This window comes from Amblyomma mixtum, chromosome 1 (assembly GCF_055824585.1).
Source record: "Amblyomma mixtum isolate Tamu chromosome 1, ASM5582458v1, whole genome shotgun sequence".
Classification (NCBI taxonomy): Eukaryota; Metazoa; Arthropoda; class Arachnida; order Ixodida; family Ixodidae; genus Amblyomma; species Amblyomma mixtum.
The window spans coordinates 276,102,667-276,129,197 of NC_143012.1; the positions used below are offsets into that span (position 1 = coordinate 276,102,667).

At 48.0% G+C, this 26,531-nt stretch overlaps 2 protein-coding genes across 3 annotated transcripts; one reads left to right on the forward strand and one right to left on the reverse strand.

Moving 5' to 3' along the window:
* Positions 1-1,417: 1,417 nt before the first annotated feature.
* On the reverse strand, positions 1,418-17,222 carry LOC149371776 (cholinesterase-like). 2 transcript variants are annotated; one of them, XM_089566067.1, is made up of 9 exons: positions 17,034-17,222; positions 16,383-16,882; positions 14,993-15,275; positions 10,287-10,501; positions 8,506-8,814; positions 7,564-7,771; positions 5,977-6,168; positions 2,473-2,747; positions 1,418-1,784 (listed from the first exon to the last, which is right to left on the reverse strand). In XM_089566067.1, exons 2-9 carry the CDS (start codon positions 16,757-16,759, stop codon positions 1,652-1,654), a joined length of 1,992 nt encoding a protein of 663 aa, XP_089422193.1. In that variant the 5' UTR covers positions 16,760-16,882; positions 17,034-17,222; the 3' UTR covers positions 1,418-1,651. The 2 variants fall into 2 exon arrangements, with proteins under 2 accessions (XP_089422193.1, XP_089422194.1); XM_089566068.1 differs by lacking the exon at positions 2,473-2,747 and having other exon boundaries at positions 17,034-17,221.
* Positions 17,223-17,229: 7 nt separating this feature from the next.
* Positions 17,230-26,164, forward strand: LOC149371777 (uncharacterized). The gene is made up of 7 exons (XM_089566069.1): positions 17,230-17,237; positions 18,743-18,881; positions 20,555-20,619; positions 22,077-22,282; positions 24,053-24,173; positions 25,008-25,083; positions 26,067-26,164. The coding sequence occupies exons 2-7, from the start codon at positions 18,776-18,778 to the stop codon at positions 26,162-26,164; spliced, it is 672 nt and encodes a 223-aa protein (XP_089422195.1). The 5' UTR covers positions 17,230-17,237; positions 18,743-18,775.
* The last annotated feature ends 367 nt before the right edge of the window (positions 26,165-26,531 follow it).

Consider the following 26,531-nt stretch of genomic DNA (forward strand, 5'->3'; position numbering starts at 1 on the left):
GGGCTAGGCAGAGACGGCTGTAGGCTGCGCGCGTGTCGTGGATCCAGCTCGTGCTAGTGTTTACATGGCCTGGCTGGAACACACCCGTACTGTTTTCAGCAATCTAACGTTTTTAAGAGGGAACAACTGCACAAGCATGCAGCCGCCCGTTGCCCCTTTGGTACACGTGAGAAACGTGCTGCTTTTGTTCTCACTAGCTTCCTATTGGTGGACGAATGACACTGACAGTAGTACTTAGAAGCGTGCTCGCTGCTGAGTGCAGACAAAGTTTTGCCTTAAGTATTTCTCGCACCTGTGCATACCATTTCATCCTAAATTTTCTAATATATGGACACCTGCGTTTTACTTCGGTTTATTGAGCGAAGAATGGCTGCATTTCACACAGCACATAGGGTTAAACTACTTACTTCTTCTCTTTCATGACTATTTCAGAGCTGATGTGTAAAGCTTGTTTAACCGCTTACTGCTTGTCTTTATAAGCATGAAATGCTCAGAGGCGGAGTCACCAAGGCTTCAGGCGAGCTTTTGTACCGGCACACTGCCGTGACAGCAGTGAGCCAACATTCGCTAATCCTGTCATTCGCTCCGTGGAGCTGGTGTTCCTGTCGCGGCATAAAATTTCCCTGTCAGTGCTGCGAAAAGAAAAAAAAATTGGTTTCCTGGAAAGCAAATGACGCAGTAACTGTCTCACTTATCTCGGTGGACACTCGAACCGCGCTGCAAGGGAAGGGCACGAAATGATAATGTTGCCTGCCTGCAACGTGCGCAGCGAATTTCGCATTCACAGAGACTGCCTACAATGACAACAACGGCGCTCTCGTTGCACACAAATAAAATACGCAAGCGATTCGCAACTACAACACATTGTAACTGGGCGATGTAAATCTTACGAGATTTTTTGTTTTGCATATAAATTGCTTGGCCCAAGTACCAGACACGCACTGAAGAACGGGGCACCATGCACCTAGGGGGCGCCCTCCTCCCTCGCCCTCATAATCCAGCTGACCTACCAACTGACAAATTACCTTGGGCACGTCCTGAAAAAAAAAAAAAAAATCCCGGCTACGTGCCTGTCAAATACGGAACACCATTATTTCAGCGCCCAGGTTCGATATATTTACCAGCTGGTAAGAAAATTACTGTATTCATTAATATACATAGAAGCGGAAAGCACAACACGTACAATAGTAAAGCGTTTGAAGAGCTAGTGCGCAGAGAGCAAGCACCAAGTGCAGCACTCCAATGGCGTCACTCCATCGGCGTACACATACAGCTAAACATAGCCGGCCACTTGGCTAGGCGAGGAGGCTCTTCCACAATCCATGGACCTATAGCAGCAGCATCGGGCAGAAAGTTCTTGATAGATTGAAGCATTCTGAAACGTTTCTGCGATGATCGAATCGGACCGAATATTTTCTTTTGGGCATTCCTAGGTGAACATCTTGAAGCCTAATATACAAGTAAAGTACTGGCGTTCTACAGAGATGTATCAATGATATCTTGAAGTTCTTGCACCCTTAATAGGTGGTTGCAATGTACGCAAGAGAATGTTCAACGACCACAATAACAGTAGAAGAAACAAAGCTTGCACGTCCCGACAAAGAAGGTGCAATGCAATTATGCTGGGCAACTGCGAGGGGAGAGTACATCATCAGATATCGAGGCCCTTAAATAAGTCGCAGTGTTCCTGACGATCGTCGAACGCTCCGGGGTTCCGGTCGCTGGCCCCGGCGGCGGTGATGTCGAACTGTCCTTCCTGCTGCTCGTCCATCACAAAGGTGTCGCTGGAAAGAGAGGAAAAATTCGCTTGGAATTCACAACTTCTGTAAGTCAAGTTTTCCTCAAAGACTGTGTTGCAAAAATAGCCTATAGTGTACTTTTATACTTATTGGTGATAACATCAAGTAGGTACTGGAGAGAGGAGGGCATCATTGTACCCTATCCACAACTACCCTCTACACGCGATTTTCAAAGCACGTGGCATCCATCCGGGCGTACTATCATCTTTTTTGAAAAAGCACACAGTGGAGGGTGGCTGGCGTATATCTCTTTTTGCTGGAGATGCGAATTTCCACGGGCGCGAAATGCTGATGCCGGCCGGATTTCTGGGTAGGGGTGGTGTGGTATAGGAGTGTAGGTCAAGCGTGCGTCACGCACAGCTGATCATCAATCCGTATATGGCAGTGTCCGGCGCACACCCTCGGCCGCTTGTCACAGCGAGAAAGGGTGTTAGGTTGGGGTTTAGGGGTGCAGCATTGACAGCATTGGAGTAATCAGGTTTAATAAGCAGACAAGGCGCATGGCCGACGGGGATAGGGGTTTAATGCTTCGGCGGCATGTTTAGATGACGTCACTATGTTCAGACCAATCAAAATGACTACGTCGCGTAACTAGAAAACGTAACCTCAACACCTATCGCTGTAAGAAGAGATCATCCTGTGGAACTAAATCATGCTAAGCCGCCAGGCTTACCCATTACGTGCGAAGTAAGCGAGCAGCCTGATGAGGCTGAGGCTGGCGAAGTGCATGGCTTTCATCTTGACTGGCTGCCCCAAAGGTTGGCCGAACACGAGCCGCAGCATGGCATCCTGCTCCGAGTTCGCACCGGTCGAAGAGACAAGGAAACGGGAGATGCGGTTGCCAGAGTCCGAGGCCAGCCGGCGATGCAGTTCGCGCACTGGACACGTCACTAAAAAGTCCGCCAGAAGCTCGTAGAAGGCTTGAGTCGATTCCCAGCCGCTACCGTTCTGCAGATGGCCAGCCGATGTGCGCAAGTCAGTGCGCTGTGCCTCACGAAGTAGTGAATGCAGCATGACATTCTCATCGACAACATCGAACGATAACCGCATTTGGCTTCAACCAGCTCGGTCACCAGATCGCTCTATAAGACGAAGAAGCTATCTCGGACATTCAGGAAAAGAGAGGAGGGTATGCGCTAGCGATGTTTCTTCAGCGTCGCCGGAGCTCGACTGAATTCTCAGGGTATGCGCATTCTCATTGGCTAGCAGAAAGACACTGCAACCCTCCGACCACACTCATTAGAAAATGACTGCTTGAGGATGAATCACAACGTCAGTAACTTTTCTGTTACGGTAGGTTAAAACTACAACTAAGTGCTACAACTGCAACTACTACTAATGACACCGAAAAAAGTTTAATCTGCTGAACTCCCAGAGGTATGACCGCTTATGGTGGCCTAGAGAGATAGAGAAATGGACGGAAAAGCAGGGAGGTTAACAAGGCGATGCCCAGTAGGATACCCCACACTTGGGGCCTAAATGACCAATATGCCAGGCAGCTCTCATATCCACCTAAAATTAGGCCTTTTCAATCCGCCTGCCTTAATCTACGACTGCAATCTGGGTAGCATCCAAGACATTGTGCGGTGTGTGGGGTTTGGGAAAGTATGCATCTGAAGCTGGCGCCAGTCTATGGCGTCCGCTCTGTGGAGGGACTTGTGTGGGCAGCTCTTTACACCCGCAATCTTCCACTCCCGGTGCGAATGCCCCGCCCTACCGGAGCACCAGCAACCCATACGCTATCCCACTTTCTCCTCTTGGGAGGCTGCTCTGTCCAGCCCAGACCCACACGACCCGAAACGGCTTATCAAGCGCGCGCGCAGAATAGCGACAGCCAACGGAGTCCTGGACTAAGGACCCCGGCCGAAGACGATGGCGACAAACTACCAATCAACCATTGAGCACGCGCACCGAGTGCGCAAGGGAATGGAAAAGAGAGGCTTTATGACACACATGACGGAACACAACAGTCATTGAAACCAAGGACCAGAGGGGATTTTTTTTAATTGGTGGCGTTAAATACTTACAAATTAAGCGTTATTAATTTGTCGCTTAAATATAATTTACAAGAAAGCAGAAAAACAAACAACTATACGCCGCCGGCGCGATCCGAACCTACAACCTCGGAATTTCGTGTCCGAAGCTCTACCAACTGAGCTACGGCGACGGGTGTCCAATCTTCTGCTTTCCGTGGTATTCATGTGTAATGTAACCGAACCTTGAGTATGTTCACCATCGCCACCCTCGTCCATAGCGGTGGACGTAGTACGCCGAAGGCAAAAAACTGGAGTCGGATGTCGTGGTTTTGGATCTCAGCGGCGGTGTATGGTTGGCGGCGGAATATCCCCTATGCTTCTTGGTTCCGGGACAGTTGGCTTCCGCAATCTACTAATGGTTAAATAAAGTTTTTCCTCGTCGTCCTCCTCAAAACTAGGTTAACAAAACTTTCTTTCCTCGATGCAACATCAAACCGGAAGAAGATAGAGCCTGCTCTGTTGTTCGTTGCTTTGAGACATTTTTGCAGGACAGAGAACTTCTGTGACAGCAGTATCCATGACTGCTGCGCGGCGACACTCACAGCTGTTCTTGTAACGCATGTTCTGCTGTACTGATTTCATATACTTGGCCTTCGCCTTCACACATACAGCTAAATGCGGGGCCCGCCATCAGTTGTTTCAATCTGCTCACGTACACTTGAACGTGTGTAAGCACCTGATACTTGGAAACGAAAGCGACTTACAATAAGCATGCGCCTGCTTAAATTTTGCTACTGAGATCTCTTCTTGGCGCATTTGGTTCCGGAACACGCGCACATTAAAAAGACTACTGTAGATAAGACAGGCGCATGTTGATTGGTTTCGTTAGGTTTATGGGGTTTAACGTCCCAAAACGACTCAGGCTATAAGAGACGCCGTAGCGAAGGGCTATGGAAATTTCGACCACCTGGGGTTCTTTAACGTTCACTGACATTGCACAGTACACGGGCCTCTAGAATTTCGGCTCCATAGAAATTCAACCACCGTGGCCTGGAACAAACCCGCGTCTTTCGGGTCAGCAGCCGAGCACCATAACCACTGAGCCACCGCGGCGGGTGAGGCGCATGTTGACTATTGCTGGTCTCGCTTCTTATAACTTAGCTAAATTGACCTAAGAACAAACTAGTGATGTGTGTAGTGCTTGTCGCACCCCCTTGAGTGTTGGTTCTAATCTGATCTGAGCGGAGATGTGAAAGGACTACGAATGACAGTTTGGGCTAGGTTGCGGCCTGGCTAAGTACAGCGCAGTGAGACTGGCGAATCGCTAGATTGACGCCCGTGTTCTTTTCTGCACACTTTAAGCAGATAATCTTGGTAATCCACCAGCACGCTATTCTCGCTACAGTTAGGTTAATTTGTATCCTCCATATTTTCGACAGCTTTGTGTACAGACGCCAACCACAAAAGATATGGAAGCGTGTACCTTCTGGCCTCGTTTTCCGTCCGCTAACCTGTCACGAGAAAGGTGCACCAAATATCTGAAGAACAAAAGCACCTCGCTCTCATTGAAAGGAAAAAAATACGTGAAACAGTTCCCGAAAAGTGTGGCCAGTTTTATTTAAAAAAAGCACGGTCATAATGATACTTACGAGTACATTGGTGACAACAAAACTTGAAGCAAAAAGTTGGAGGGAAAACTTGAGCTCCGTCTTAAGAGCATGACGCGATAGCTAATGAGTTATTGCCCATATATCCAGAACTGGGTATTCTCTACTTAACATTGACAGATCCCTGGGAGTCCTGGAACCACTCCTGACGCAGTGGTTCAGCGGTTGAGCGATGCGCCACTGCCCTGCGATGCAGCTGCGGGACTTGTGCGATCTAGGTTGCTCTTCTCAGCAGCCTCTCGCGACCAACCATTAACTGTCACCAGACACGGTGGGCAGTTCTCTCACAAACCTCTGGGCAGGTTGTCATGACGCCACAACGTCACGTGACCTAGATGGCCCAGCTACCTCCCAGGTTGGTTCTTTGGGGTTTTTTGCTCACGGTTTGTTTACGCCGACCCCGGATTTCTTCCCTGATGCTATCGAGTTATAAGGTGAAGGAAGTAGAAGCGTTGAGCTGTGCGCCTAGACACATGGTCAGGCGCTAGAAAACCCCCCGCACAATCCACCCCTGCAACCTGGTTGATATGTTACCTTCTTATATTTGTCCTCGGCAGCCTTAAAGTTGGTGTAGTTTAGGTCGAGGGCGTCGAACATGTCAGGGGCGGCCGCCGTGATGTTGGAGAACCTCTCTTCTTCCCTGATGACCATGCGGGCGAACTCTGTGGCGAGATCCCTTTCGTCCTTCATGAGACCCAGAAGAACATCCACGCCGGACACGCGTGTCTGGGAGGGAAGAAAACGGCGACATACTACTCACTGTGTTCCTGCTAGTGACCGCGGTAATCATGGGGCACGTTTCGAAAGCACGATTACCTAGGTGACTCAGCTACGGTAGCCTCAGAAAGTCTCTGGTCACCCTCGCCGTCGCGTCCTCCCGCTTTCACTGGCGCTGGTAGTTTGGCGTATCTATTGCTACTGTAGCTCTTGCCGGCGCTCGACGAATGACGTTACCGTGGATCGCGTCTCGCGGTCTTGTCATGTGTAAATACCGTACGAGGTTAACGACTGTTGTTCTTCGTGAAAAAACAAAAACAAAAACAGGTGTCGTTGGCTGAGTGGCATCACATACGCGGTGGGAACGACCTTAAGCAGTTCTAGCGGCAGTTCTTTACTCGGATGATTACGTTCGTGCGGATGACATCCCAGAGCTGCGGGCTCTTAGGAACCGTTGCACGCAAAGTATGAGCACTCCCCTAGCGCTGGGAATCTGATATGGCCGACCTGCCACCAGCTTCTGTGGACACTGCAACCATGATTAGTTATATTACGTCCTCAGAGCTGATGGTTGGTAGCAAGGGTCTCGCCGCCGCCGCCACCATCACATCTGAGCCGAGTGTTTAGCGATAAAACAGCCTGTGTTCGTCCTATAGTTGATCTTTTTCTAAGTACCTACTCCATTATGACTACGCACTGCTGGCATTGTGCTGCAGCATTTCGTCGCGGCGCAGTAGACCTTATTTTACTCACCCTTTTAACTAATTTCGTCTTTGAGGACATTAAGTAGAATTTTATGAAGGCTCGCACTTATGCTTCCCCCTTATGGGATCGCCGAAGGTAGTCGAATCGGCCGTTATATCGTTCGCACATTCCAAGGAATCGAGTTAGCATGATTCCAAGAATAGCAAGTTATTTATCCTGAGCCGTCCTTATTTCCGATTTAATTCAGTGCCATGTCTGAAATGTGTTAATTGCTTCTGCGCGGTTAATTCGCGTGGAAAACGAACGGGAACTAGAAGAGATACAGCGACACTGGTCACGAACACGGTCACGTCACAGCGTCGGATGTGCACATCCGACTACAACAGCGGAAATGCGTGCAGGTCTCCGAGCATAGTTCATCGTTGAGAGAGGAACTCAAAAAATTATTATATCGCGTGTTACGCGCCTCTTACATCAATAGGAACCAAGTGTTCAGGAAAGGCGCTTTTATTTATCCTTTGCCGTGAGCGTCTGCCGACTACAGGCCATGCGGCGACCTCGCAAGGAGTCTCACGTCCGTAAATACGCGCGGTAGCTCAACGTGAGCTAGCTAGGTGACGTGTACAGCGGCGCCGGTCATATCAGGGCGTACGATTGGCAAGACAAGTGTGCTGGTCTCGGGCCCCATGAAGCACGCACCTCTTCCTTCCGCATGAGCTCCCGAGGTGGAAACGGAATGATCCCCGTGAAAGAAGGGAAGAAGACTGGAGGCAGAGCTGTCTTCGCGAACAGGCTGTAGTCTGCAGCGCGCAGGCAGGTATGGTCCGGGTGGTCGTCCTTCACGCAGCGCATCCGATCGGCCTGTTCCCTCACGCGGCCGCTAATTAGCCGTGTATTGTCGGGGTACCTGCATTTCAGCCGTACGCCATAGCTCTGTTGGCTGCCATTCGAGTATTGGGAGAGAGAGGAATGTGGTACAGCGGCTTTCGGAAATAAAATTTGCTAAGGTAGCAGCTTGGGAGAGTTGGTGGTGGTTCATTCTAAACCAGCGCAAAAAAGACACGGACAGGAGGAAGAGACGTACACACATTTCTGAGTCAGCGCCTGTGTGTACGTCTTTTCCTCTTGTCCGTGTCTTTTTTGCGCTGTTTTAGAATGAAGGCTTTCAGAAGTTTCCTCTTTATTTCGTGAGTGACGGTAGCAAGGCTTTGTAGTAATTTTTTCAGTCCTCTCTTGAGGGAAGCATTGGCGAGCGCTGCACAGTGACGAGTAAACACCGGGTAGAAACGGACAAAAGTGACGAGCAACACAGGCGCCGAACCGTGTTTCCGTGTTATTTGTCCTTGTTTGTCCCTACCTAACCAGTGTTTAGTCGTCCCTATGTAGCGCCCGCCAATGCTTCAGTTGGTCGACTAACTAGTCCGAACATTAGCTGTACACTCCTGGAGCTCTGCACGCCCGGGGAGAAGAGCTGTGCTCACTCCAAAGCATCTAAGCTCTCCACGAGTGCCACTGAACAGCTCGGCGACTGTTCTGGCCACGATGAAGCTGATCTTTCGACTTTTCTGGCTGATGAACTTTCGTCAACCAGTGCACCTTCTGATATGTACCCTTCGTGGAACGTTTGAGGGAGCATCGTACCTCGTCAAGGGACTTCCACTGATCAGGATGGCTCGTCTGGGCACCACCTCTGCGTCGTAGACGCCTGCCACCTTGCTGAATAGAAGGTACCCCGCGGCCGCCGCGCCAGCGCCGTATCCCACCAAGACCAGGTTGGAGGCGTTGCCGCCGAAGTTGGCGATATTGTCTCGCGTCCATTCGAGGGCCAGTAGTTGGTCGTGGAGCCCGGCGTTTCCGGGCGCCTCGTCGCTGCCGTCGTTCATATAGCCCAGCGCGCCGAGGCGGTAGTTGGGCACCACTACCACGACGTCGCCATATGCGGCCAGGTACCTTGAAGGGAAGTTCGTCCGCGCAGAAAAAACTTTTAGCGGTGGTAGAAAGAAAAAAAACATGGTTGGATCGAGCGGAGACTTCCGTTAGGCGCGTGATAGTGTGACCAGGACAGTTACCGCCGCACAAAACCATTGCATTCGTAGCGTAAGCCAGTAAGCATGCATCTTGGCTCTTATCTTTGCGGAACAAGGCTGCTCAGCTCAATGTACTGAGTGCGAGTGGTGTTTGTCGTCCGCACACCTAGGGGCACAGGGGCAGCTAAGACACATCATACGCGAGCCGCGGGAAGAAGGAGACAAGGCCGGGCCCGTCGCTTCTGTCATTATATCTTCATAGTTTCTTCCTCATTAGGCAAAGGGCAAAATGCGAACTGCGCGTGCAATATATATCATTATGCTCAGGCAATTTTTCTTGCAACGTTTTGGTACTATATTTCTGGAATATATGAATAATACTGCGTGTTGTTCTGCAATCTGTTAGAGAAAAACATTAAGGCCCTATTCCTTTAATCCAGTTCATTTTATTGCACTTCACGCAAAAGGAACTTTTTTGTGGCGTAGAATTTTCTGTGACACGCAGCAAACATACGAGTTAAAATTTTTGCACCATGCTGTTTTTTTCTCTTGCCACTGTTGTTTGTTATTCTTTACTTGTGCTAATCAGTCCGACCAAAAATGTTTATCGTTGTACACTTAGAAGGCATGTATTCATAACTTCAGCCACGAAACATGCATTTTTGCTTTTCTATCTCTGTGTATTCGTCACACAAATGTATCCAAGACGCTTTTGGCAGAAAACAGCTTTTCTACACTGCCTCATTCTTAGAGAAAAGGAATGCACAGCGGATTTATTTGTAATAATAAGCGTGACACGGAAACAACACCATGCGCTTCTACCAACTTAAATGACCACATGAAAGGACAGAAGCAAATATCAAGTATATAAATTGTTACAATTTATTTCTAAATAATGAAAACTCCACTCATATATTGCTCACTTGATACTTTAAAGGAACCGCCACATGGGTATTAAATGTTTGTCCAAATACATAAAGCAGCCTTTAGCACTTCAAAACCAAAGGCCATTGTTCCGCAACACACAGAGTGACTGCCTTCTGGCTGCAGGAAGGCTACGATTAAGGCAAGTGATCCAGCCAACTCATACGACAGCTGGATCGGCTTGAAGCCAGAAAGGACATCGCCATAGTCTTTTCTGAAAGCGAAAATATGGCGCTGCAAAGCTGCGAAGTTTAGCAATCGCAGTCTTCTCAGTTTCGAGGACAAAAATTGCTGCACATCTGCTGAAGTGCCGGTGCTTTTCCGAGCGTCTGCTGAAGTAATCGAAGTTAATTTTCACTCAATGCAATGACGTTTCAGCGGACTATTTCGCATAAGTTCGTTTATTCGAAAAGTTTGTTCATTTGGTATTTCGCAGACTAGTCTGTAGGTGCGGTTGCCCTGAGTGCGTACTTTCCGTCGTACAGAGGGTGGCTGTTCCCGCCTTCCTGGAACGCTCCACCGTGCAGGAACACGAGCACCGGCCTGTAAGCGCACTGTCGGGAGCTGCACTGGGCCGACGTGGTCCAGATGCTCAGGTGCAGGCAGTCTTCGGACACGGAGGCAAACACGTCCGTCATGCTCTGCACGCACGGCGCTCTCGCTTCCGTCGCGTAGATCAACGGCACCTACGGACGGAAAGAGGTCTGTGAGCAGTTACCGGCCCTGTAATGGTGGACTCGCACTGGTATGCTGAGGCCGTAGCTTGGAAGCGTATAATAATGACACTAGTTTGCGCCAAGCATGGACAAAGTAATAAACATCCGGCCTGCCAAATCTTCACAGGGCTTGAGGGGCAGAGCCCGTCAGGCAGCGGAACTGAGTATACATATGCACAAGCCATGATGAAACGTCACATAAGCTCAGTAAGCAAAATAAAAAAAAATACACAGGAAAAGAACGTGCTCTGTAACTGAATGCTGAAAGGTCGCGCAGAAATGAACAAGTAGTCATATGGCAATACCCTAGATCAGGGGTTCTCAAACTTTTTTGCTTGGAGGAACCCCAAAAGCCTTCAATAAGTTCCAGAGAACCCCCCCCCCCCCCCCTTCCCCACCCCGCTTTCACTTACCAGCAATGTTGTCGAGTGCATTTTTGCAAAGAGAGAGTTGCAAAAGTTAAATGTTTATTGCACAGATTAATACAAATACTAATGTGATGGGTGGTACTGCTTCCCTTTTAAGAGCAAGTCAAAGCGTGGCTCAGTAGCACTTAGAGCCAGTCTCATATCAGCTGCCGGGTCAGGGCCGGTGAGGGTTCTCGCGGAACACAAGAAGACAGCCCGCGGAACCCCTGTGTTCCGCGGAACTAAGTTTGAGAACCCCTGCCCTAGATGAATGCAATTGAAAATACAGTAAGAGAACAATATTAGGAGGACGCTTAAACTTCGCCTTAAGAATAGACGCGATAGCGCATTGTCCTTCTTTTTTCTTTTTATTTATTTTATTTCTAATTTCTCACTGATTGCCAATCTACAATGACATTACCGATCACGTTAATTGATTACGGTTTGGTTTATAGCTTATGGTTTGGTTTGGTTTATGGGGTTTGACGTCCCAAAGCGACTCAGGCTATGAGATACGCCGTAGTGAAGGGCTCCGGAAATTTCGACCGCCTGGGGTTCTTTAACGTGCACTGACATCGCTTATGCATATTCAACGTCCCAAAGCGACTCAGGTTATGTGGGACGCCGTAGCGGAGGGCTCCGGAAATTTCGACTATCTAGGGTAATTTAACGTGCACTTACGTTACGTGATAAGCATTGTGGGGACCTTGCCCCTCCTCGTCCCCTGTGGTTGGGTTCCCCGCGATGCACCCTCTCGAGCTTAGTTACCTAACAAGGGAGGGCGCCGGTGTCGCAGCGCCACGAGCGCCACGGGTGCCGTGATTGCTGCGCGGGGGGGGAATGGGGGGGGGGGGGGGGGGCTCTTTGGGAACTAGGACGCGCGCTGGCGTTCAGGCGCGAAGCTCTTCGCCGGCGGGCGAAGCTCTTCGTCGGCGGGCAAAGCCTCATGGGGAGGAACGTTCCCCTGCACCTCGTCCCATCCGGCCGCGCAGTATGCACTGCCCTAGCGTGGGCGAACATTCGTTCGTAACCGTGCTGGTGAGTCGGCCAACCTCGATTCCTTAGCAAATTTTGTTGCTAGCTGGCGTTATTGTTGTTGTAGCAATAAATGCCTTGTTTGTGTCAGCCGGAGTGTCGTTCCTTTGTTCCCTCAGAGCAAGGCCCGCCGTGTTCGGCGTGCGCTCGGTAGCATACGCGATCCCGGGACGGGATGCGGCGGTTTTGAACGATATCAGCTGCGGTTAAGCGGAGAAAAAGTATTTATCTCCCGTATTAGAACACCACAGCGTGATTACGGGATTTTACGTTATAAGCGGTAAAAAAATGCGCACAAAGCTATCAGCCCGTTATTTTTTACTATAATCTCTTACTATCGTTTCATATCTTGTGGAGCGTCTGGGAATACAGAAAGGATCTCTCGGTCTAAGAGACCGTGTAAGAACATGCGGGATCTTATATTTATTAAAACAAATGTTTCGAGGCAACAGTTTATGTGAAGAGACGATCAAAATCTGGAGACGAAAATATTTTAAGAACATCGAAATTAGAACCAAGGCCACAACCATAGACGATATTTTTTTTTTTCAAATCAGAAAGTAAAATAATGTTAATCCTAATATTCCAAGGAACTGCGCAGTGGCCGTAAACAGCTGTGCCATTTTGCAGTCTACCATAACCAAGAGCATTACAATTACTTTACCTACTGTCCGCCTTCACTATACGGCACCTCTTTCTTCCTTTCATCTTCCACTCCCTCCCTTATCCCTTCCCTTACGGCAAAGCAGCCGTACGAAATTTTGCAAAAGGTTGAATTTGAGAGGATGCCAAGCGCATCCTCAAAACAAAACCAATTAATAGAGGAATATCCACACTATGGACACCTGCTCACGAATCTGTCCCTGGCAACGAGGATGCGCACGAGCTCGCTCGAGATCTCTACTACCGAGCGGCCGTAGAGCAACCTGAATGCAGAGAATTAAAAGATAGCATTGCCACACATAACGAGTTTACTGAACAATACAAATCACAAAGAAGGAGATTTCCACCCCCGGATCGATCTCTCCCCAACAATGAGGCGCGTATCTGGAGGAGGCTACAAGCTCGAAATTACATCCTGGGTTCTACTTACCACAGACCGGGGATGCAAACGATGCGAAATGTAAGAATTGCGGAAAAAGAGGCACTCTTGATCACATAATTTGGGAATGCGCCGATTCTCCGGGAGCCGGCATAAACATAAACAGTAGAGAAGCCTGAGAAGTTTTGCTGCGGAGCGAGGACCCCGCCATCTAGCAGCAAGCCACCCTCCTGGCGGCTGAGGCCGTGAAGCAACGATGTAACTTCACTAGTCCTTAATCTGCGGAGCATCCCTACCCGCGTCCCAGGCCTGCGTGCCGGGACCGGGGTTCTGGGGGTTCCTTCTCGGTGGATCAATACAAGTTGTATTCATTCATTCAGTTACGGCGCGGTACGGGTGTCCACCGAGATATGCGAGACTGTTACTGCGCCATTTCTTTTCCTCAAAAATTAATTTTAAATTTCATCCCAGCCCGCTTTTCGTTTTCATAATCGTACTTTCACCGCTTTTACGTTGCCTCCCTTCAGTGTAGTACCTAATATTGCAGAATACACGGAAGGATAATTTGGAGCATTTTACAAAGACTTCAATTCATATCTTTGCATTCCTCATCACTGGTTTGAAATCAGTGCACGCTAAATCTGGAGCACTCGACTAACGCGTCCCTCATAGCCCTAGTGCTGCGACTTCGGTACGTTGAACCCAACATAAGGTAACACAACATAATACAGCATATTGAGCATAAAATCATTAAAAGTAATTATCCTGATAATCTTCCATTGATGAACACGACGAAAAAAAAAACCTAGTCTGCTCAACAGCTAACAAGGGCCTCGATTCCGGCAGCCTTGACGCCATAGTTATCATAAGAGGGCTCTCGCACAGCTTCCGCCCTCACCGTTGCATCACACTCGCGGTAATACAGCACGTAGTACGTCCGCTGATATGGACAAGGGTGGTGCTGGTGAACACACTAAAAATTTGGTTACACTACACATAAATACTCCCGAAAGCTGAAGATTCGACAGTCGTCGCTGCAGCTATGTTGGTAGGGCTCCGCACGAGAAATACAAAGGTCATGGGTTCGGATCCCATCGGTGGCATGTGGTTGTTTATCTTCTGCTTTCTAATCAATTATCTTTAAAATAATTACGCTCCTAATCTCCCATTGCTAAACCCCACCAAAAAGTGTCCCCTACTCTCCTTGGTTGGCTTCCGTCCGTTGGCGTCCATCACATAATGTAGTCAAATATACAGCACGCAGAGACTAGCATCCTCACGATGGCATAGTCTAAAACAGACGGACAACAGTCAGCTCATGCAAGCACTGATGTATTCATGCCTTCTCTGTTATCTTCCTCGCCACAGCCTCCGGCATACAGAATTAGCACAAGAAACTGAAACATCTTATAAGAAAAGCGCAGAAAGTTATACGAAGGGGAGCGCACGTATATACACAGCCACGCTCAATCACTCAATCGCTCAAGGACTCAGACAAGTTAGCTTACTTCTTAGCGACCACTTCAAACCCACATTACACTTTACGCCTATATCTACCCTACCCCTGGACCACGCGATGATTGCCCCACAGTTCTTCAAATAAAATGGCAATGCCGGACCGTTCCGAATGACCAACTCACTCCTAATCATTACCACCTCTATCTCCTCATAGAAGCGGCTGACAGACGCCACAGTCGGTAGTCAGCAATGGCTAATAGAGCGCGCCGAGACTCTGGCACCCACACATGGCGCCACGGAGAGGGGTACACGCCTGAAGACTAGTGAAACAATTCAGGTAAAAATAAACTGCTGCTACTGCGAGCGCTTTTGCATTTCGGCTCCATAGAAATTCGGCAAACTTGGGATGGCTTCGAGCCTGCGACCAGATGCTGAGTAGCATGCAGCTCGCCACTTGCGAAATGTAATCCGCGTGCCACTAGGATTCAGCTCTCACAAGTGGCAGGCGAGGAAACGCACCTGGGCCGCGGGACCTTCGCCGTATTTCGTGCGCGTTCGTCGGAAGCGCAGCTCTGCGATCGGCTCCTCAGCGTAGGGCACACTCAGGAAGGCGTAGACGTTGGTGTGGCCCACCACCTTGTGTATACGTCCCATGACGTTGCCAAAGCGACCGCTGACGATGATGTGCTGCGCGCTGCCTCTGTCAAGCATGTCAACGAACACCTTGAGGCTCAGGATGAGCACAGCGATGGCCAGGATAGTCGCCACAGCACACGCCAGGTCGGCAACGGTGATGTAGCGCCTACGGAACGAAGTGCATGCGCTCTGAAATTGCATTATCGGCACTTTCCAGCAGTAGCGCGTTTCCAGGTTCAGCGGCGTTGGCTTCGACATTGCCGTAACATCGCGCCACGTTGGTTGGTTGGCATGCAGTGAAATGATGCATGACGTTACTGAAGTGCGCCATGGCAACACGTCACTCTCAGTGGTCTGAATATAATGACGTGACAGCCCAGTGACAGCACAGTGGCGTCACACGCACCCTATACCAGTGAAGACAAACTATGGATAAACAATATTATGAGAGGACTTGCTTTTGGGCTAGCTGGTTTTGGATTATTTTTTATTTTAAAGGCGCCAGGAAAACAGGGCGGAACCCGAAGGCTGACGACAGGACGAAGTGCCTCTTGTCGTGCAAATCACCTCCTGCAGGCGACAGGAGGCGCTTTGTCTTGTCGTCTCCTTTGGTGTTCCGTTCCCTTCCCTTCCGCTCGTTTTCTTTTTTTTTTTTGCGCCTTCAAAATCAAGAATGAGGCAGTACTGTATTCAGCGCCGTAAACAACTGCCCCGGAATCTCGGATTAGACTGGTCACAGGTGAATTTTTTTCACATTTATATGACGGTCAGATTATGAGCTTTCATATGCAAGATCTTTCAGAATTACATAAGGTGGCGCGAGAGTGAGCTTATAAGAGGCGAAATAAATCGACTGTGGGCACATAATAAAGAACGCCCAGCAAACGTATGGCTAATCGCTAGAACGGTTGGCCAGTTACAGTGTACTTGTACATAGCGCATGGGTGACCATGTTAGCAAGGGAGACAATAACCAGAGCTGCAACCGATCACGAACGACAAATGTACGTGTTTACAATAAAGAGCGTTTTTTGTGGCTATGCCATTGTAAAGCAGAACCACACGAAGCTGCAGAGACAGCTCCCCTTGCATCTGTGACTGCCCACGGACTTAAGAACGCGACTCCTTTTTGCTTGGATCCCCGCAACGTCGCCCTGCTACAACGCCCTGTGAGGTTGTTGCAGAGCACATTACAGGAACAGAATGGTGCATATCTACACACGGTAACTCTTACCAACCATGCGTAGCTACGCAGGACACGTGCGGGTACTCACTTGGAACTTATGTGTGCCGCTATGGAAGAGTACATGCTCCAGAAGCTGAGTGCCTGAGCCGAGGGCATCTGCGTGCTCTTGGCGACGGTGGACTTGCTCGAGTCCATGGTCCTGTCGCGAGCATTCTCCAGCGACGTGGTCGTCCCCGCTCTGACGGATGGCGGAGAGAAGACTTTTGCAACCTTTCTCGAGTGCGTTCTCGAGTGGGTTCTCGAGTGGGTTCTAGACAGCTGCTCTTTCATCTTGCTGCCGGAGAACATCGGAACCTCAGCCGGGCTCGCCATGGGTCTTGCTTCTTCTTCTGATTCTCGCTCGTGCGCATCCCGCGAAACAAGGTTCCTCTTCTTCTTCGCCAGTGAGGGCTTAGTCGTCGCCATAATGAGCTCGATTGGTAGACTGAATTAAAAGATTATTTTTCAATAGGAGGTCAAACCGTTAGGGCTCCAAGTAGGAGTTTTATGTGAGGCCGGGAGGAGAGGGTTCAAGCAGCGCCTGAGGAACTGGTGGAGGAAAAAACAAATGCAAATGAGAAGTGGAAATCGCTGGAAGTCGCTACACAGTATCAAACACCAATTGTAGCCAAAACTATTTCTACGTAATTTTCTGTAAACTAGTTAGCTAGTAGCAATAAAAATTTTTTAAAGAACTCACTTTTTATTGAGTACACCCATTTGAATCAGTTAGCAGCGGTTATGAATTTCCCTGCCCTTTGGAACCCCTGCCCCCGCGTGAGCCAATCAGAGTAGAAGAAGACAAGAAGAACCAAAGCGCCGCGTTATCTTCACACCCCATCAGTACTCCGACGTCTCCTGATTAGGGCCTGGCGGCAAAGAAGTGACACCTTCGGCAAGCGCAGTGAGTTAGAAAACATCCCTTACGCGCATCTCACTCTCGCATGACGCGGACGCCGCAGCAAGCGAGCGCCGTTAATGTGTGCGGCGTTGCGGGCTTCGCTTGTGCAGCCTTCTTTATCTCTGGCTGTCGAAGTTCATTTACGTAGATACGGAACCTCTCTGAGCGTTATCCGTCCGAGGGTATGTCGAAAGGTTTTTTTTTTGTTCCCACAGCGCAGCTGTTAGGACCCGCCGCCGCGGTGGCTCAGTGGTTATGGCACTCGACTGCTGACCCGAAAGACGCGGGTTCGATCCCGGCCGCGGTGGTCGGATTTCGATGGAGGCGAAGTTCTAAAGGTCCCTGTACAGTGCGATGTTTGTGCACGGTAAAGAACCCAAGGTGGTCGAAATTTCCGGAGATATTTCCAGAAATTTCGAAATTTCGTTAACGTGCACTGACATCGCACAGTAGATGCCTCTAGAATTTCGCCTTCTTCGAAATGCGACCGCCGAGGCCGGCCGGGATCGAAACCGCGTCTTTCGGGTCAGCAGCCGAGCGCCGTAACCACTGAGCCACCGCGACAGGGCAGTCTCATAGGGAGAATACACGTTCATGATATAGGCATGCCAGAGGCTACTCCAGGACAAAACAGAAAAAAATATTTTTCTAGAAGTATAAATAACTCGGGCGCCGATTAACGTTTGCGGCATTCTTTTAACAAGCCACGCCACACGGAAGACATGCATTCATGCTAACTGCGAGCACGCGGAAGAGACCACAAGCTATATGGAAACAGGGACGCTCGTGTCTTATGAGCCCGACGCTGACTGGCGCATCGTCTAAACTCCGTATAAGCGTCCAGGCAGAGGCTGTCATGTTTCAGGTCACACTTAACGCTATACATGTGGTACGCACACATCTTTTCAGAAGCGGAAGTTGTGTCACATGGTGAGGTCACAGAGCGAGTGATCGAGCAAAAAACATTCATTTGCTCATAAATTAAGTTTCGGAAGACTGGCAGGTGGTTCCCTCAGTCCAGGGCCCCTACAGCGGCTGCCGCAGTCTTTGCCCGGTCCACCAGTACCACAGAAAACTTTGTGAATAATTACTGCAATAAATATTGCGGACGCAGCTTTACAATCAACTCGAGGTCATAATTCTTGTCATTGTACAAACGCTTGCTGCAGGAAGGAATGTTTTAGCGACAAGTATTTTTGCCATACTGAAAATATTGTCGTCGTGATTTTTTTTTTACCACATTGCGGTTTCTAAATACAGCTTTTTACGGTTTCAACATAACAAAATGCGCGTGGGGCCAACTAATAGCGTTAATGTACCGGATGCTACAAAGCGCAATTCTTTTGTCGTCCGTTTTCTGTGTCTGTGTGGGTAATGTTTCAATTCGTCCATCTTGGTATTTGAGAGTGGCGAGAGAAAAAGGAAATAAAAAGAAACCGGTGATACTCTCTAACCTACGCTTCCTAATGTCCTACTGAAAAGACGGAAAATCTGTCTTCCGTGCGTAGACACCGGGGCAGCGGACATTCGACATCGCTGCCATGGGGGACAGCGGCCAGCATGAAGAGCCGGCAGTGTACCTGAAAGCCTTTTACGGCTTAGTGAAGATGGCAGTGTCAGCGATCTCCATGCCACCCACTGACGCGAGTGAGTAGATGGAATGTGCCAATGCAGATTTTCCATTTCGAATCAAATGCTGAGGAATATTAACCTTGTGCGGTTGATTTTCGAACAGGAACGATTACTACAAATGACTTATTTTCAGCGGGCCCAAAATTTCGCGAAAGCACATTAACTCGCAGTTCAGCAATATTTCGCGGGAACTAAATTTCATGAAGTGGCTGGCCCCTTAACTTTCCCTTTTTCCACGAGAGACACTTTCAAGCTTGTATGCTGCGCTTATATTATTCACTGGCGTTGAAGCAAGGACAAACAGCAATAAATGTAATTTTGGACCTAGGAGCAAACTTAACGACGGCGTAGAGCCGCTGTGCAATACAGATGGCCCACGCCAGGCATCGGGGAATTAAACGTCCGGATCGCGTCAGTCGGGCTTTTTTTACTTATCGTAGATGTACCTAAGTTAAAGAAACAAAACCATCTGCTGGATAGTTCTGAAACTTCGGAGCTGCTGGTTAGCTTCATGTCCTTTAATCACATCGATCACATTACATCAAATCGGAATCGCATCAAGAAGCCCAGGAAGACCCACAGATTCGATTTTTGATAAAGAAAAAATATATTCGAAATATATCTAAAATTAACAAAAATATATCATTCTCGCTGTCGTACTGCATGCACTACCGAGGAAAAAAGTCTCCGGGACGCGAGAAGAGCAATCTAAGCCCACATGCGCCATGTTTTTCAGCGATCACCTAATTTCATTATCATACATCAGAGCACGTGAGTCCGGCTTTCCCTTTCTAAGTTCTCTCTAAGGCCACCGGTTAACATAGGATATATATTGGTTTTGGCTGCCGCTCACGAACCCGGGAGACTTCAGTGCCCGATAGTACTTTGCATTATTATCTTTTACATTCATGAAACACGGACGCTTGGTCCCAATAGACATCTGATGCCATTTGCCGGCTTCAGAGCCTGCCTAACTTAACGGGATTTATTATTCAAAGATAATTGATGAGTTACGTAAACGAAAAAATCCTCACCTCATTGTAACGTTATGCGCTTCCTCCTTAGAACACATGGAAAGATGTAACGCATCGGCTGTGACAGCTCCAGGAGGCGTTTCTTAGTGGCTACACTCGGGAGCTGCAAAGTGCCTTTGTCGCCATAGCCGCTTTGTTGCCCATGCACTAAACTGCATTTTTGTAAAAGAACACAGTTGTAGCCATAGCTGTAGTTACGTGGAAAATTTTAACCTTCAGCGTCACGCTGAAAATACCACAGAGAACATCAACTTTTTTTTTCTTTTACACATGCTGCCCCTGCTGACGCATACGGCTTTCGCAAGGCTCTTGCGTTTCAGCCGTTCTAAGTAAGGTTCCTTGCCATTAGCTGTTATTTACAACAAACCCATCACGTCTTTCCAAAGGGCAGGTTCAGGAAGATAATCGTGAATAGGCTTGGTTTGTGAATGAATGGTTGCCTCCCGTGAGCAGCTCAATCGCAATGTCGGGCGCGACGGCATTCAAGGTGCCGAAAAACAAAATCGTGTATTACGCACAAAATCCCTTGCAAATACTTTCCGCAGTCCAGGCTAAAACCCAAACTATATCTATTATTAGTGGCTGGGCCCGAAGTTACCAGTCATCCTTCTTCCAATACGCGCTACCTTCACCTCGACGTTCTTCCCTCTTCAGGTCTGATTGAATCCATCATGACGAGAAAAGAAACCGACAACGAGTACCTCACCTACATAACCGCGGTAAGCTGCACTTGTAGCTCTACTTATACTTCTTGCACATCTGCAAAATGGTGCACACATCAACTACGCCGCTCATGAAGTCTGCTTCACAGCCTGACTAGAGAAACTGAGGTTGGCCTCTATCAATGAATTACCGCGTTTCATCCCCATTGAGGCTATATTCAGCGAAAACGAAGCTTTAATAACGCGGAAAAACTAAAAAAAAATGGAATACTGGCATCGCAACCACTGGACCTTTTCGCGATAGATGTCACGACAGTTTTACAGCGTCAGCAGATCATTCTCGCTGTACCCGTCGTCACGCGCGCAGTAGCATGGCTGGTCACGGGACCAGCACCATGACGTCACCCAAGCGAGAGCACGACACGACCGACCCACCCACGTGGCCCTGCACAATGACGTCAACGCAAACTGAGCCGTTCGGCTGCCTACATTACGCCGATGCCATGACGTCACCCAGAGCATGGCTCGAAAAAAAGGAGACGGGGAAATGTCCCAAATCGCCACAATCGCAAATTGCGAAATCCTTAATCGCGTAAGCATAAATCGTAAAGGCATACAACAGCTGCGTTGGATAAATGCATTAATGAAAAACACATTCGTCCAGGCACGTTTTTATGGCACGAATCTTTGAGGCCATGCGAACGATAATCACGGTGTTAATTCTAGGTCTTGATGTCGTGATCCTGAATCGAATTTCGGGGAAATTTTGAAATACAATTTAATGACTAATAAATGCGTCCGTTGCTGCTGGAAACAGCCAAAGAATCAATTTTTACTGAGAAAAAATATTTCATGGCGTTGTCCTCAGTGCCCCTTGAACGCCTGGAACACAGATCCTCAGCCGTATATAGCACAGCGCGTGGCAGTTTAGCGGAGACAGTTTGGATGTCAGCGAATGAGCGGTGCGGTGGCATATATCCATTTCTCGCGGTATTAAGGCGAAAGCCTTTAATGCCTCATACTGTAGTTAGCAGACGCGTCGGCAGGAATGTCGACAGACGCGTCGGCAGGAATGTCGACAGACGCATCGGCAGATTTGTCCGCCTTTCGGCGTCACTGCTTAGAAAGAAACTGCGCCGAGGGTGGGAATCGAACCAGGGCCTTTGGCATTTGAAGAGGAGACGCTACCACTCCGCCACGAAGGCTCAAGGTTCCAGCATGAATAAAGGCGCATCTAGTGAATGCATAGGTATACAATAAAAGGAATAAAGTGAAGGAAAGGAAAATAAAAGTTAGAAAATCAGCAAAAATAAAAGCAAAATAAATCAGGATACGAAAATAAAAATAAGAAACAAATAAAAACAAGATAGGAGCAAAAATAAAAAGAATATGAAAAATTAAAAAGTAAATACAAACAAACAGTGCGCCAGGAAACGCTTTCGCCTTGCAGCACTTTAGGAAGCCAAAGTGCCCCCTGAATTATTTGTATTTCCCCACCTCTACGTACCCCGCAGCTGTTCACGTACCAGCCGATCCTGGCCCTTGTGGCTGCCATCCAGATGGTGCTCATGATAGGCTCCTTCGTGGGCGGCTTCTTCTTCGTGCTCGCACGCATGGTGGGCGCCTTCGGGGGACGCAAGGTGCAGAACATCACCACGCAGTACATGCACGTGCTCCAGTTCTACAGCGTCTTCATGGTACTCTTCCTGGCACTGAATGCGTGAGTACCGCACCTTTTCTCTCAAGCTTATCGAGTAATCAAAGCAAATACCTAAGGCGGCCATGAGCAAGTAAGTAAAGAGTCTAGAAAAGCTCTCTTCTCAAAATACTTGCTCCGATGGGCGATCCACAGTCATAGTGTGGTGGAACCTCGAGTTACTCACACGTAGCCTTTTCAAAGGGTCCTGTGAACACCTCGGCTGGCTGACAACCCGCACCGAATAGTTTACGTCTCTCATCCGCGCCTATTGCCATCGTTTCTTGTGGGTTCGGATCTCATCGGCGGCATGTGGTTGTTTTTTCTACTTTTATTAATCACCCATTGATAAAAACCACAAATTAAAAAATAGACATCCCCTATGCCCCTTGGTTTCGGCGACTGTTGGCTTCCATCGCGTGTGTCTTCCTAGTGGTTTTAAAATAGGAATATATATAAAATCGAATCAACTCACAATTTTTCCACCAATACCCATATAGTAGCTCCCTGGAGAGCGACTCAGTTTCACGCAGTTACTTTTGATGCAGCCTGCACCGAAAATTGAATTCATTGTATAGGTCACGCCGGGAAGTAAATCATTCACTTCATAGATACATGCTTAGAGGGCCGAAAGGTAAGCTTTTTCACGGTTTCCATGTTCCTGACCGGTGCGGCCCCCAGCGCATGAAAGGCATTCTCTAATTTACTTAACCTTATTGTCACGCGCCAGCATCGCACACCGACGGGTCATGAAGAAGCGCTTCCTCGGAAACACACCTAGTGCCACAAGCTTGGCACACGTGTTCGAACCCAAATACCCAAGTACAAGCTCAAATACCCAGCAGATTAAGTTTTAGAACCTCTGATCTCCGCACCCGACCCCTCGAAATTAGCTTTCACGCCTCAGCAAATGCGGTACGCCCGATCTGCACCTCTCTGACTTCAATTAAACATCTAATCCAGGACTATACCATGCTCCACTGTGGCTCATTATATTTTCTAAGATGAGTGGGATAGTGACTGACACCGGAATATTGTTGCGTAACAAACTCTTACCACGTAAAGCGTCAACGTTATGCTACGGCGCATGTAGGCCACGTTACCCTCTTCCAAGCAGCCATCTTCGCAGCCACATACAGGCCGTGGACATTGCGAATATTTATTAGGTGTGGCAGGTCGGGGCAGGTCGGCGTCTTATGAAAGGATAATGGCTTAGGTAGCAGATCTAAGTTCATAAGGTACGATCCCACACGCAGGTGTAAATTGGGCTCCGAATTCCCCCTCTCCGTTCAACAATAGTTATCCGGCACAGTGTGGTGCCACTACTTGTTGAGGAGTCGCACCTCTACCTCACTGGCGCGCTTATCCCTGTTTACGGTTAGTAAGCAGAGATTCCGTTTAACAAAAATGGGCGGGATATTTTCCAGGTTATTGCTCCCTCGGTTTGGGACAAGGGAATAAATAAAACAAATACTCCCAGCTGAGCGCAACCCCGACGCTATAAACTATCCCAACTCCACCACCTTGGGGTATTACGTTAGGGGTATTTCTCTCAATAACTAGATTATTACTTTAGCCGCATCAGTATCCCTTCGTTCGCTGTTACTTCCTTAAAATTTGTATGCCTGGAACTCTCGACGTCCTCTCGATCATATTTTGTTTTTGCATGCTTCGATGCCAGTTGTATACGTGGAGAATGACTGCTAAAAAGAATTTCATCTCATAACAGATGATTGACACACACAGGTTTTTCTAAGAATAGTAGAGACCCACGACGGAGGATGTTTTCCGCAGCATCTCCATCTTCTGCCTTTGGGGCAGCACCAACCACTTCGCCACCGCTGTGGAGAAGAGCGAGAAGATCTTGCAGCCGGGCGTCACCGGGGTGCGCCGCTACATCATCGGAACTGTCAAGGTGCGCGCACTGCCCTGTCTCAGCGCCACAATTTTCCTCCGGTGATAATCGTTATACTTAATAACGACGACGTAGATGACCTCCCTTATGTAATGCCCCAACGGCACCCTTAAAATAAATAAATAAATAAATGATGATGATGATGAATGTGCAAAGCGGGAAGACCAACTTCAGGAGAGCTCGAGGAGATGTTTTTATACCTCGAACCAAGTTGCCGATTCCGGAAATTTTAAAATGCGCGTACACATTCAATGTATTCAGCTTTGGTTTTTTGACAATATTTTAACCCTTGATCAAAAATGGAAAAAATTGGCTACTCAATTTTTGCTAATTATTTGTGTTTTGTTCCACTTTATCATGTAAATAATGTATGTCCACACGGTTGTATAATTCATTTGTACAAAGCGTACTGGTGTATTCTTCATGGATTTTAAAAGAGCAATCTTATTTTATAGTTTAAGAAATACAGTGTATTACACTTATGCTCCAACGATGAGTAACTGGCAATGTTTCATGCGTAAATAGCAAGATGATTATCAAATATTTCCCCTTAAGGCTGGCGTAGGAATAATTGCTATTGAGCATTCATTTCATTTTGAGTAGTGGCACAAATGCATTCCTCTGTCAGAGTGTCCCCTCTTGTGATAATTGCGCTTAGTCCATTTGTCACAGTCACCTTTTTATATGGTAAATGAAGAATTTGCATTGCATTTAAATCTTTAACGCTCCCTACAAGAGAATGACTTGCGTATACAAGGCTTTTGAGTGAAGCGCGGCTGGTTGGTGCCGGTTACTGATGATTCTACCCATGACGCCGTATTGACGCATCCACAGGATTTGCGTTCAACGCTCAACGAGATCAAAACAACGAGGGCAGATATGTTCACTCTCATCACGACCTCAAACCAAGGTTGGTCCGTCGTTTCGCATTTTCTTCAAGTTCTTATACAGGCGTTCGAAAAGAAAGAAAGAAAAAAAAAAGGAAGAGATTTACAAGACTTTTCTTGCGTACAAGTAGCGTGGAAAGCAAACGGAACACTGTTGTGAGATCAAAATGCACTGACGGGAGGTGTTGGAAATATTTCAGAGACATGGTTTCATAACTTGTGCGTTTGCAGAAATAATGCGCCAGAACACTATTCACTCGTATTTGCGAGACTCCGAAAGTTAACGCGGTTAGATAGCTGAACCGCGTTTCATCTATATTAGACGCGAATGACAAGTCCTCTTTGGGCGTGATTGGCCAATGTTACTCTTCGAGATAGGCGATATTCTTGCGCTGTCTGGTTCGTTACCCCAGTCGTCACTGGGCTCATTCGCCGGCCGACCCGGTCGAGATATTAGCTTAAAGAAATACTATTATTCTGGCTGTTTCATTTCCGTGTACTCTGGAATACCACGGGAGTTTGACTGCTCGTGTAGTGGCTCTCACAGCCTCGGAGATCTCTTCTGGGGGCTGCTTCTGGCTTAGTGCTAACCTAACCTAACCTAACCTAACCTAACCTAACCTAACCTAACCTAACCTAACCTAACCTAACCTAACCTAACCTAACCTAACCTAACCTAACCTAACCTAACCTAACCTAACCTAACCTAACCTAATCTTAGCTAGCCTAGTAGCACATTGAATTTGCCTCGATGTGAGCGGAACGAAAGTATAAGTCGCTAACAAACGGCCCGCTATAACAGACACCTGAGGCTAGGTTCATCAAGTTTCTCCACAATCAGAAAAGTTTCGAATGGAACGCGCTACAAGATCACGACGATTTTTCTTTGAGCGAACAATTTAATTACGGGGCAAGCTGACCCGCTACGTGGTTTGGGGATGCAAACCATTGGAGCGTATTCCTCAGCATTTTCTCAGTTCTTGGGCGTAACTTTTTCTTTTTCCAGATTACCGAAAGAACATCGCGTTCCACGCAGATAGCGTATTATCCGATTGTGGACTTCCAACCCCGTCTCAACTGGCGTCGCTCAAGGAGTGTACGTAGCAGACGCAACTTTCAATATAGTAAAACCACCGCCATGCGTGTCTTTTGCGTATGTTTATTTTTCTTCCCTTTTCACTCGGCAGTTCTCGACAGCGTCAAGAAAGTAAGTACCCACGAAACTAAGGAAGAATAGGCAACGGAATTACGTATCTCCGCCATCTCTCACTCAGTGCATACAAAGCGAACATCTCGTGTGAAGACAGCACGTAACAGTGCGGTATACGTCACTCATTCTTAAAGGGATACTGAGCCAAACTTTTGGAGCTGCTGTTTTACAAGTAAACAACAGCTTAACTTTCAAAATTGATAAATGCGACGAGCATTTTAGCAAAAAAAAAAACGGCGGATGCATTTATTGCCGTATCGT